At 48.6% G+C, this 12,520-nt stretch overlaps 1 protein-coding gene across 1 annotated transcript in view; it reads right to left on the bottom strand.

The window, feature by feature from the left end:
• The window catches only part of CATSPERD (catsper channel auxiliary subunit delta), a 43,599-nt gene extending 31,087 nt beyond the window's left edge, over positions 1-12,512 (bottom strand). Inside the window, exons 1-6 of the mRNA XM_040461616.1 lie at positions 12,292-12,512; positions 10,053-10,107; positions 9,157-9,233; positions 4,831-4,903; positions 3,978-4,092; positions 91-158 (exon numbers count right to left, since the gene is read on the bottom strand). Coding sequence (XP_040317550.1) covers positions 91-158; positions 3,978-4,092; positions 4,831-4,903; positions 9,157-9,233; positions 10,053-10,107; positions 12,292-12,365 — 462 coding nt within the window. The 5' untranslated portion in view covers positions 12,366-12,512. The remainder of the gene's footprint in view (positions 1-90; positions 159-3,977; positions 4,093-4,830; positions 4,904-9,156; positions 9,234-10,052; positions 10,108-12,291) is intronic.
• Between the last annotated feature and the right edge of the window lie 8 nt (positions 12,513-12,520).

The raw sequence follows: 12,520 nt of genomic DNA, 5'->3' as shown, positions 1-12,520 counted from the left end.
TCTCATGGTTTACTCTGTCCTTATTTTCATTCTTAATTATCTATGTTCAAAGCACTGTAAAAATGGACAGGCTACACACTGTATACTCACCACACAAAAGGGATGTCCGCTGTAACAACAATTATCACCAGAAATATGTGAAACAGGGTGTTCTATACCTAAAAGGAAAAGAGGATAAAAAAAAACAAAAACAAAAAACCAAAAACATGAGTTTGTGGGGCGTCTGGGTGGCTGTTGTAAGAGCATGTGACTCTTGGTCTTGGGTTGTGGGTTCGAGCCCCATGTTGGGCATGGAGACTACTTAGAAAAAAATATAAATCATAAAAAACACGAGTTCCCTAATTTCCAGGGAAAAGGCTAGAGCGGGGTTTCTCAGCCTTGACCCTACTGACACTTGGGGCCAGATCGTTCTCGGTTGTGGGCAGTATCTCCAGACGATGGCAAGTGTCACCTGAGGGACACAGCCGTCAGAGCTGAGAACCATTGGCTTTGAAGGAACTCTTAGGACCCTGCCAAAATGGCAGGAAAGGCTCCTTTCTCTTGGCGAGGCGTTCATCGATTCTATTTTAATTATTTTAAATGTTTATTTTTGAGAGGGAGACAGAGAGAGACAGAGTACAAGCTGGGGAGGGGCAGAGAGAGGGAGACACGGAATCCGAAGCAGGCTCCAGGCTCTGAGCTGTCAGCACAGAGCCTGACGACGCGGGGCTCGAACTCATGAACTGTGAGATCCTGACTTGAGCAGAAGCCGGACGCTTAACCGACTGAGCCACCCAGGTGCCCCTTGTGGATTCTATTTTATTTTATTTTATTTTATTTTTTATTTTTTTTTTCAACGTTTTTATTTATTTTTGGGACAGAGAGAGACAGAGCATGAACGGGGGAGGGGCAGAGAGAGAGAGGGAGACACAGAATTGGAAACAGGCTCCAGGCTCCGAGCCATCAGCCCAGAGCCCGACGCGGGGCTCGAACTCACGGACCGCGAGATCGTGACCTGGCTGAAGTCGGACGCTTAACCGACTGTGCCACCCAGGCGCCCCAATGGATTCTATTTTAAAAGCAGAAGCTTCAGCTCCTAGGAAAATATACACGTGGCCAACAAGACATGAAAAGGTGCCCTCGACATCCCTGATCATTAGGGAAATGCAAAGCAAGACCACAGTGAGATAGCACACACGCGCATCAGGATGGTTATTATCGGAGACACAGCAAACGAGCGTTGGCGAGGGTGGGGAGTGACTGGAACCCTTGTGCACCGTTGGTGAGAATGTAAGCTGGTGCCTGTGGCATGGAAAACAGGGTGACGGTGCCTCAAAAAATTGAAAATAGAGCTCTGGAAATCCCACTTCTGGGTCTACGCCCAAAGGAACTGAAGGCAGAGACACAAAGAGATATTTGCACACGCGCCCCCATGCTTCATGGCAGGATTATTCACAATAACTGAAACATAGAGAAAGCAACCCAGGGGTCCAGCGGCAGATGAATGGGTGAACAGAAATATCACATATACACGCAGCGGAATATTAATTGGCCTTAAAAAGGCAGGACATTCTGGGGCACCAGGGTGGTTCAGTCCATTACGCATCTGACTTCAGCTCAGGTCATGATCTCACAATTTGTGAGTTTAAGCCCCGCACTGGGCTCTGTGCTGACTGTGCAGAGCCTGCTTGGGATTCTCTCTGCCCCTCCCACACTCATGCCTTCTTTCTCTCTCTCAAAATAAATAAATAAACTTAAAAAAAAGAGATAGAACATTCTGGCACCTATTATAATATGGATGAGCCTTGGGGACATGATGCTCAGTAGAATAAGCCAGACACGAAAGGACAAATCCTGTATGAGTTCACTTATATGATCCCGGGGGAGTCTCGTCCACAGAGACAGAAGGTAGGTGGTGGGAGCCAGGGTGGGGAGTTAGCCCTTTGGATGCTATTAAAGAAAGTTATGAAGAAAAGGGGAAGGACGGAGAGCAGACTGACTTATGTTACGAGGAACCCTTATGGTTCCTTCAATAAATTAAAACACGGAGTTTCCACATGGCCCGGAACCTGCTCTCCTCGGTTATATTACCCCAGGGAACTGAAAACCTACATCCACACACAAACTCATGCACAAAGGTGCATCGTAGCACTATTCGCGAATACCCAAAAGAACGAAACCAACCGAACGTCCACCGGCTGATGAACGGATAAACAAAAGTGGTTCATCCACACGGGGGAACATTATTCAGCCTTAAAAAGGAGAGAGGCAGTGACACCCGCTAAAACGGGGAGAAACCTCGAACACACGACGCTGGGGGAAGGAACCAGATACAAAAAAGCCACAAGGGGTGTGAGTCCGTGTGTGTGAAACGTCCAGCACAGGCTCATCCACAGACAGGAAGGGGGACCGTGACTGCCAGGGGCTGGGGCTGGGACTGGGGCTGGGGCTGGGGGGGAGGTGCCAGCTAATGGGGGAGTGTCTCTTCTGGGGGTGACAGAATGTTCTGGAACTAGACAGAGGTGATGATTGTGCAACATTGCGAATGTTCTAAATGCCCGAGTACTTTGTACACTTTAAGATGGTTGGAAATGGCCAGTTTTTATGTGAATTTTATGCTTCCCTCCCCCGCACCACCTCCCGCCAAAGGAGAAAGAGGCATGAAGCTAAGATTGAAAAGAACTGAACCGAAGGTCAAAGGTCGACAATAGGTGAGGGGTGGGGGGGCGAGGCACTGCAGAGCTAGAGGGAGCCAGCCTGGGAGAGTTGGGAGGGAGGAAGCGGGGAGGGCCAGGAGGCAGTTTGGCTGCGAGCAGTGAGTGCTGTAAAGAATGGATGGGCTCATGTTCTGGAGGCAGCTCTGTATTTGGTTTGGATGTGAAAATCGATGGGCCCAAGGCTGGTCAGAGCAGTTTCTGTGGCCTGGAACTACCGTCGGGTTCGCAGCCCCACTCGGGGTTACGTACATTCTCTACCAGCAGTCCACACCGCGCCTGTGCACGGCCCCCACGTACCCGGGATCCGTGTATTCGGTCACCTTGTTCTCGGAGGTCACCCTGGAACTCGCTCGAGAAAAGTCAGACAGAGGCCAAGCCAAGGTGTGGCTCTTCTGCTGTGCTTCTCGGTCCCTCTCAGGGCTGCAGGCCCCTCGCCGGCCAGGGCTCAGCAAACACCTGGCAGGTACCACACTGGCTGGGCCAGGTTCCGTCTCGTGGGGCCCACAGTCTTTTGCCAAAAGTAACGCAAGTGAAGCAAAAGATGAACGAGTTGCCAGATGGCGATCTACCAGCCCGGTGGCTCTGGACTCGGTGATATCTGGGGACATTTGGGGCATCAGGATGCATCGGTGGAGGGGTGCTCCTGACATGGGGTGGGTGGGGCCAGGGATGCCCTACACCCCACAGTGCCCAGGGTGCCAGCACCCCCCCCCCCAGAGAATGACCTGGCCCTAAATGTCAGCAGCAGTAGGGTTGAGAAACCTTGATGGACCTCTTTCTTTCTCATCTCAATGGGTACCCAACCATCCTTCTTTTCCAAAGAATAGTACCTTCCTTGTCTTCGTTCTCGACCTCGCCACCTTGCATGCTACGGGATGGTTCTCTTCTTTCTCTCTCTTCATATGGCTTACCTTCTCTCCTGTTCTCTGTCCCTAACATGCAGTAGGTGGGGTGAATATTCCCATCACCCAGGCTTGTCACCAAGTGCGTACAAGCCATTCTTGGCCCTCCTCGATCCTTCCTGACATCCACTCCCACGCAGTTCCCGTTGATGTCCCTCATTGACTCCAATCAGTCAGAGCGGGATTTTGTGGCTCGTGACCATGATCCTGGACAGAAACACTAGGTTCCCACCGTGTAACCAATTTTCATTTGAATTTTAAAGAACAAGGTGATGTCCAGGGGCTGACATCCAAGGAGCAGCACTGTTTGTATTTCCAAAATCAACAACCTGTTCTCGGATGATTGCCAACAAAATTTTTTTGAAAACCACACATATACCTATAGATGTGTTCCAGGAATTGGCTTCGTAATCATAAACATAGACTTTTTGATTCACTACTAACAGCAACACCGAGCCAGCGATATGTGCCGATGTTACTTCCGGTATGCCGACCTAAAAATAACGACACGTAGGAGATCCGTGAGTGCATCTTTTGAGAGGATTTGGGAAGTGAGACATCTAGATGCGCATTTAAGAGACATGCATGCTATAGCAAGAGCTGTGTGGTTCCTAGGTGCTGGGAACGGTATATCCTGGGGTCGGAGCCAAAACTGGGCGGTTGGAGTTGGTGTTCGGTGCCCTCGGATACCTGAATTCTCTCTAATCCCCTTCTTCCTTACCAAAACTTTCTCTGAGGGTAAAGCCTAAAGAGTAAGTAACAAACAATGAACATAAATGATAAACATGTCGCTTATAAGAGAAATATTGGCATTTTAATTGACGGCAAAACCTTCTTTGGCTAGGGCCCAGTGGTAGAATTTCTCAGGGTAGTTACTGAGAGGGTAAAGGTTTTTCTGTTTTGCTTTAGGACAATTAAGGGAGGGCCCAAGATTACTGTATGTAATCTATCCTTAACTCACACACTTCCCACAATTCTCTTCAGAATTGTCTCTTTTTTTCAGGAAAAAGAATAGAATAGAATAGAATAGAATAAATAGAATAGAATAATCAACACTTCCTCTGGCTTAGAAATTGCTCTTAATGTCTTTCAAGAGGTACATTGTAATATAAGCCCCCAGGCTTACAAAAACAGACTAGTGTGATATTTCCAAACTGTATCTCCCCCCTCCCGCCACCCCCCAAGAGTTACTTATGTTGGGAATCTTTCAGATGGTTAAGTAAGATAACTACCTTTATTGACGTAGGGAGGGAAAGTGGAAGGAGACTACTTTTGAAATTATCTCTTGTGAAAAAAATTTGTCTTCTGAAATAGACAATAAAAGAGTTAAATTAGGACAATTTCATACAAGAAAAGAAAAGAGACAAAGATAGGCACTTTAAAAATGTTCTGTTGGGGCGCCTGGGTGGCGCAGTCGGTTAAGCATCCGACTTCAGCCAGGTCACGATCTCGCGGTCTGTGAGTTCGAGCCCCGCGTCAGGCTCTGGGCTGATGGCTCAGAGCCTGGAGCCTGTTTCCGATTCTGTGTCTCCCTCTCTCTCTGCCCCTTGCCCGTTCATGCTCTGTCTCTCTCTGTCCCAAAAATAAATAAAAAAATGTTGAAAAAAAATTTTTTTAAATGTTCTGTTGAAACAAAATACCCCCCCCTTTTTTTTTTAACAAGGAACCATTTAAGTTCTATCTATCTATCTATCTATCTATCTATCTATCTATCTGTTTTTGCATGAGTAAACTTCTATAGACTGGATATTTGCATTCTTGAAATAACATTATTTTAAAAGTGTGACCATGTCAAATATAAAATTATATAAATGATATCTTTTATATATGACACTTGCCTTACCCAGGATGAACTTCAGTTTTGCCATTTATATGATTCTAATCCCACTGAAGTAAAAGGTTTCAGACTAGGAATGTGTGTGTATGAAAGAAACAATGTGTTCCCTCAGGCAGGAAAACTTTTAAGAAGTGAAAATTCATCAGGGTGCCTCGGTGGCTCAGTCGGTTAAGCATCAGACTCTTGATTTGGGTTTAGGTCATGATCTCACGGTTTGTGGGTTTGAGCCCTGCATTGAGGTCTGCACTGACAGTGCAAAGCCTGTTTGGAATTCTCTCTCTCTCCCTCTATCTGTGCTCCTCCTCTGCACTCTCTCTCTCTCTCTCAAGATAAATAAACTAAAAAAGGAAGGAAGGAAGGAAGGAAGGAAGGAAGGAAGGAAGTGAAAGGCCATCCATGAACATGGTATATTGCTTCCTTATCCAGAGCTCTTTCTCCTGCCCCCTCCAGGAGAGTTTTATGGTTTTAGACAGAAAGGAATTGCTGAGTTGATTCTTATGTGTTTTAAAGTTTTTGTTGTCACTGGGAATGATGTTTTTCATAACTGCTTTTTTTGAGTGTTCATGGCTAGTTTACGAGAGAGGTGTTGATTTTTTTTTAATGTTTATTTTTTGAGATAAAGAGAATGTGAGTGAGGGCACAGGCTCACATGTGAACAGGGGAGGGGCAGAGAGAGAGGGAGAGAGAAATCCCAAGCAGGCTTGGTGCTGACAGAACAGAGCCTGACATGGGACTTGAAACCCACAAACCATGAAATCATGACCTGAGCTGAAATCAAGAGTCAGATGCTCAACCGATGGAACCACGCAGGTGCCCTGAGAGGTGTTGATGTTTTTAATATCTGTGTTGTATTTGGCCATCCTGCTGTACTCAGTTAGTGCTGCTGGTTAGTTCTTTGGATTTGGCAAAATGTTGTCTCTTTCTAATGTGTTTTGTATTTCACGTTTTTCTCTTGTCATAGTGCATTGGCTGGGACCTCCAATACATAGTTGAATGAGAGTGATAGGATTCTCTGTTATTTTTACCTTTATATTGTTTCTTTTACAGGGTTAGATACTTTCAGCAAGTATCCAGCTGACATCAAAACCAATAAAACACTGGGGGAGAAAAGAACATCATGGATTGTTGGGTGGAGCCACCCCCAAGACTCTTCCTCCTCTGAGCCACTAGATTCCATGTCCTGTTCTCCTAACCCTGTCTCCCTCCAGTGCTGCCTCCCAGGTCTCTCTCTGGACCACAGCCTCAGCCCCTCACTTGTGTCCTTCTGTTGTCTCCCCTCTCTGCTTCCTGTTCTCCACCCAAAGGTCTCAGGAAGCATATGCTCTAGGAACATCAACAAGTTATAATTTTAGGTTAACTGGCAAGGGACGGGATCGTCGTGTCTGAGAACATGTGCTGACCATTTTGACAGATTCTGCCAAATTGTCCCCCACAGGAGGGGGACCCACTTTGGCCTCATCCACGTTTGCCCTCATCCTCACCAGCACGATAGGCAAAACGTGACATTCCATAATTTTATTAAACATTAGAACGTATCATGGGGCGCCTGGGTGGCTCAGTCGGTTGAGTGTCCGACTTCGGCTCGGGTCACGATCTCACAGTTCGTGGGTTCGAGCCCCATGTCGGGCTCTGTGCTGACAGCTCAGATTCTGTGTCTCCCTCTCTCTCTGCCTATCCCCGGCTCACGCTCTCTCTGTCTCTCTGTCTCTCGAAAGTAAGTAAACATTAAAAAAAATTTTTTTTGAATTTCACATCAGTTCATGTCACAAAATACGATTCTACTTTTGATTTTTTTTCACAATCATATAAAAATGCAAAGACGATTCTTATCTTGCCAGCCCGGCAAAATCAGATGGCAGGCTGAATGTGCCTGGGAGGCCACAGTTTGTGACTCCTGCTCTAAAGCAGACATGATGATGGAAAGCTGTCCGACACGGTTGCCACCAGCTACACTGAGTGCTTGAAATGTGGTTAGTTTGTGGCTTTTTCACTGTATTTAGTTTTAATTAAATTTTTTGTTTAAATTTTTTAATGGCAGCACAATACACACAATATAAAATCTGTATTTCAAACTTATTTTAATGGTGATAAAATATACATAAAATAGACCATTATCATCATTTCTTTAGGGTGCAGTTTGGTGGCACTGAGCATAGTCACACTGTCGTGCAGCTGCCCCCGCCATCCGTCTCCAGAACTTTCCATCTCCCCAGACTGAGACTCTGTCCCCATGAAGCACTGATTCCCCGCCCCTACCCCACCCCTGGCTCCCACCATCACTCTCTGTCTCTGCGGACGGGACTCCTCTAGGGACCCCTCACGAGTGGGGTCGCGCAGGATGTGTCTTTCTGTGTCTGGCTTCTGTCACTGTGCACAGTGACCCCAGGGTCCATCCACATGGTGGCAGGATGTCCTTCCCTTTTTTATTTTTATTTTTTATTTGAGAGCGAGTGAGAGAGTGCGCATGAGCCGGAGAAAGGGCCGGAGGGAGAGAGAGAGAATCCTAAACAGGCTCCACGCTCAGTGTGGAGCCCGATGCAGGGGACTGAATCCACAACCCAGGGATCATGACCTGAGCTGAAGTCGAGAGTCGGGGGCTCAACCCACTGAGCCACCTGGGTGCCCCAGAACGTCCTTCCTTTTTAAAGCCGAATAACGTTCCAGTGTGTGGGTGCCTCACCCTGTGTTTATCCATTCAGCTGCTGATGGAAACTTTAGATAGCCACGAGTGGCAAATCAAAGAACAGAATTCACATCTTATCAGGAGTAGCTGAGTCCTCACTTGGCCCAGGGCCTGGCCCCATCCCTCCCCCCTTCCGTGGCCATCCCCTCGGCCAGGCCTTGCCACCAGCGGTCATGTCCAGACTCTGCCTCCCTCGCTACGCAGCCTCTCTCTCTCTCTGGTGACCTTTCTTCTCTCTTCGGTCTGTCTTGGCTTCCGGAGAGAGTGCCATCAACCTTGGACCTCTGTGTCCTTGCTTCCTCTCCCTTCTGCCCCGTTGCTGTGTTGGCCGTATTCCCCATCCACGTGCCCTGCCTTCTCCGTGACATCCCTCCCTTCCTTGGCTCCTGCCTTCCTCAGCCTCTAGGTCTCCTGCTTTCCGACCGCCCTCTCTCTTCTCCCAGCGGATTCACCAGAACCTCTGGCTGCTGGACATGTGATCCCCGAGTGACTACGCCGTCACGGTGTGGCCATTGCTTTGCGTGCTCGGGCCCCCGTGATGGCTAATCATATCAAGGATCCCTGACAGGAGGCACCGCAGTGTTGTCATTATTTCAGTTTATTTGCCGGTGTCTTCCTCTCTCTTCCTTTGGCCCCCACACCAACTCCGAGCTCCCTACAGACCAGTAACCAGCAACACAGGACGGAGAGCCATCTTCCATAACGCTTGTTGAATGAATGGATGAATGAATGAGGGCAGATCTCACGTTTTTGTTTTTTTTTTTTAATTTTTTTTTTAACGTTTATTTATTTTTGAGACAGAGAGAGGCAGAGCATGAACAGGGGAGGGGCAGAGAGAGAGGGAGACACAGAATCGGAAGCAGGCTCCAGGCTCTGGGCCAGCATCAGCCCAGAGCCTGACGCGGGGCTCGAACTCACGGACCGTGAGATCGTGACCTGAGGTGAAGTCGGACGCTTAACCGACTGAGCCACCCAGGCGCCCCCAGATCTCACGTTTTAATAGAAAGGACGGTAACGGGACATACAATGGTCACTTACCCTAGATACAGGGCTATGTTTTTCTTGCAAGGATGTTTAATCAAGCGTGGTGTCCCCGATGAAAAATACAGATGGTCCTAGAGAGACAGTCACACAAATGTGAAGATCAGTAATAAGCACCCGATGAAAAGCAACTTCCAAATATAAAACATTGAAAGTGTAAGGGCGGAATTGAGGTAGGTGGATAATCGCGATGTAATTTTCCTGTTTTTATATCACACTCTGGTTACGTCAGAGGTCATGCGGTGGGGGAGGGGAAGCCTGAGACATCTCTGTGCTGTATTTGCAACTTGCCGTGAACCTATAATTAGGTCAAGATAAAGTTAAGAGATTCACAGGCCAATGATTCATATCTCATTCCTTATGTATGTTACTGCTTACTTACATACATACGATCAGTTATTCGACAGAGAGGTCAGAGGACGAGGAATTATAAAGCTAACAAGGTAGAAAGCAGGCACTTGGAGAGGATTTAGAAATGCAGACATCGCTTCTGAAATAATGCCATGTCAGGAGGAAATGCACTTTAGCTGATGAACTAATTCTTTGTGCATCGTAGGGCACAGAGGGTGAAAAAAAAGTGCCCTCTTGCGCTGCGTTATTTAAGCAAAGTAACAGTCTGCTTCCTGTTACTCCAGAGTTCAAATTAAATGAAACTGGAGAAAAACTCAGGTGATCTGAGTTCTAAACCCACTTCCACCTCCTGGCTTTCTTCATGTTACTTGATCTCTTTCAACTAGTTTTTTAGTGCAACGGGAAAGATGAATCTCTACTTCAAAGCGCAGTGGTGGGGATCAGATCGTGTTCTATGCCTGACACAACACTGACACCCAAGAAACACTAGGAAGTGTTAGTTCTGGAAGTGAAAAATGAGACTGAAGTATGGAGCCACATACCCCTTGAATTTGCTGACTAACATGAAACACCTTTCCTGTCCTCACCGTGTGAATACTAGAGGTAAGTGACAAGAGAGACCATCTGTCATTTTTATTCAGCATGACTCCTACCAAGGTACCTCTTGGCTACCTCTAAAGCACCTGTTCCTGATGCTTTAGGGTCACGGGAGCCCCTGGAAAATCTGGTGCAACCGTGGGCCTTTCTCTCCCACAGACAGACATAGGTATACACAAAAATGGGGACATAATTCCCAAGAGCTCATAAAGGCGCATTTGCAGACCCCATATTAGGAACTCCTACTCCCAGGTTTTTGGGTTTTTTTTGGCTGTGGCCAGGGGCAGGGAGACGGTGCTGGTGGCTGGAAAATGCTGGTACAGCATCTTGACGTGTGCCAAAAGCACCTGGAGGCTTGATAAACCACAGATTGCTGGGCCCCACCTCCGATTCAGTAGATCCAGGGAATTCTAACAAATTCCCAGGTGATGCTGATGCTGATGCTGCTGGTCGAGGACCACACTTGGAGAACCAGGGTGACGAAATGGGAGAATTGGATAGAACCCGTCTTTTCAAGTGTGGAGACAAATCCCACCGGTAAAACTTGCTGGAGACCTCTGCTTTTCACTTGGTGGTTTTGTGTCTTTAGGTAAGTGTGTCTTTAATTTTGCTGGGTCTGTTTTCACATCTATAAAACAAGGTTGGAGCTCCGGGGTGGCTCAGTCGGTTAAGTCTCCAACTTTGGCTCAGGTCATGACCTTGCGGTTCACGCGTTCGAGTCCCGCATCGGGCTCTGTGCTGACTGCTCAGAGCCTGGAGCCTGCTTTGACTTCTGGGTCTCCCTCCTCTCTGCCCCTCCCTGCTTGCACTGTCTCTCCCTCTCTCCAAAATAAATATTTAAAAACAATCTGAAAAAAAATTATTTGAACGTTAAGGAATTACTGCCCCGTGGACTTTGTTGTAAAGGTCAAGTTAGGCCACGCACCAGAAGCTCACATCTACTATTCCATGGGCAGACAGGGCCCTGCTGAACAGCTTACTCCAGGCAGGGTTTGCCAGAGGGCAGGAGCTCGGCTTTAACATCTGACTAGCTCCGTGGCACCCTGCAAACAGTATTTTTTGCATAAACCAAAATCTAAACATGTTCTGAGTAAGGAGTGAGATAAATACTCCATACCCTCATGGAGCTGATATTCTACTGACAGCAGTAGACAAAAAATTTGTCAAAACAGTAACAGAAGCTAGTGATTGATAGCAAAAACCGGTGGGGGGGGGGGGCGCTTTAAATAAGATGTGCTGGGTGCCCCTGGGTAGCTCAGGCAGCTAAGCGTCCAACTTCTGCTCCGGTCATGATCTCACAGTTCAGGAGTTCCAGCCCCATGTTGGGCTCTGTGTTGATAGCTCACAGCCTGGGGCCTGCTTCAGATTCGGTGTCTCCCTCTCTCTCTGCCCCTCCCCCGCTCGTGCTCTGTGTGTGTCTCAAAAATAAATAAACATTAAAAAAAAAAAAAAAAGAGGTGCTATTTAAGTCAGGATCAGAATGAGGAACCAGTCATGGAAGCAAAAGTGTGCCAGGCAGAACGAGTAGCAAACACCAACTCCCCTGTCCCCAAGGCTGGACGGAGTTTGACTTGAGATGACTGGAGCACTGATTCACGGGTGGGCAGGGGCCACATCAGTGGTTCTCAAATTTGCAGGGGACGCTTGGCAGTAGCTGGAGACATTTTTGGTTGTTTGTCAAGCCTGGGGAAGGAAGCGCTCGCTACCGGTGGTGGTGGGTGGGGGCCAGGGATGGTGCTCAACATCTTACAATGTGCAGGACGGCCCCCAAATGTCAGCAGCGCTGCTGTGGAGGAAAGCCTGGGCCAGATCATGCGGGAAAACGCTGGCCGCGCAAGGAACTTAGGCTTTATCCTGGGTGCCACAGAATCGGGGCAAGGGAAAGACGAGATCAGACTCGTTTACAAATCCCTCCTGCGGCCAGAGCGGGCGAGGGAAAGCAGCGCACGGCCTGGGGCGGTGGCGGCGGACGTGGCCCAAAGGGGTGGGAATCGGGCCCAAGCTTCGATGCGGCAGTGGAGGGACTTGGTGGAGGGACTTGGTGAAGGGCTGGAGTTGGGGAGAAAGAAGGGGCAACACCAAGTTCGATTCCTAGAACTAGAAACTGGGAAGCCTCCGCTCCAGGACAAGCCGGCCCCCTCCCCGACCCTGGGCAACACCCCTCCCCGGGGAGGGCAGCCCCACCGGCACAGCTGCTGAGCTCCGGCCACCAAGCAGAGCCGCAAGGTCGCCGCCGCCACCAACATCAACACCAGCATCTCGTATCAAGAACCGCCGGCGCGAAGGCACCTCAACCGCCGCTGCGTGTTACCTCAACGTTTGGGCAGGCGCCGACTGGAGCCTGCGCCTGCGCACTCGGCCGCCAGCGCAGGCGCACCTCGTCTCCCAGGGAACGCGGAGCCGCCCACCTCAA

The sequence above is a fragment of the Herpailurus yagouaroundi genome, unplaced genomic scaffold (assembly GCF_014898765.1).
Source record: "Herpailurus yagouaroundi ecotype Mexico unplaced genomic scaffold, PumYag 295, whole genome shotgun sequence".
Classification (NCBI taxonomy): domain Eukaryota; kingdom Metazoa; phylum Chordata; class Mammalia; order Carnivora; family Felidae; genus Herpailurus; species Herpailurus yagouaroundi.
The sequence above is the reverse complement of the archived record's forward strand: the minus strand, read 5'-3'. Positions and strand labels throughout refer to the sequence as shown.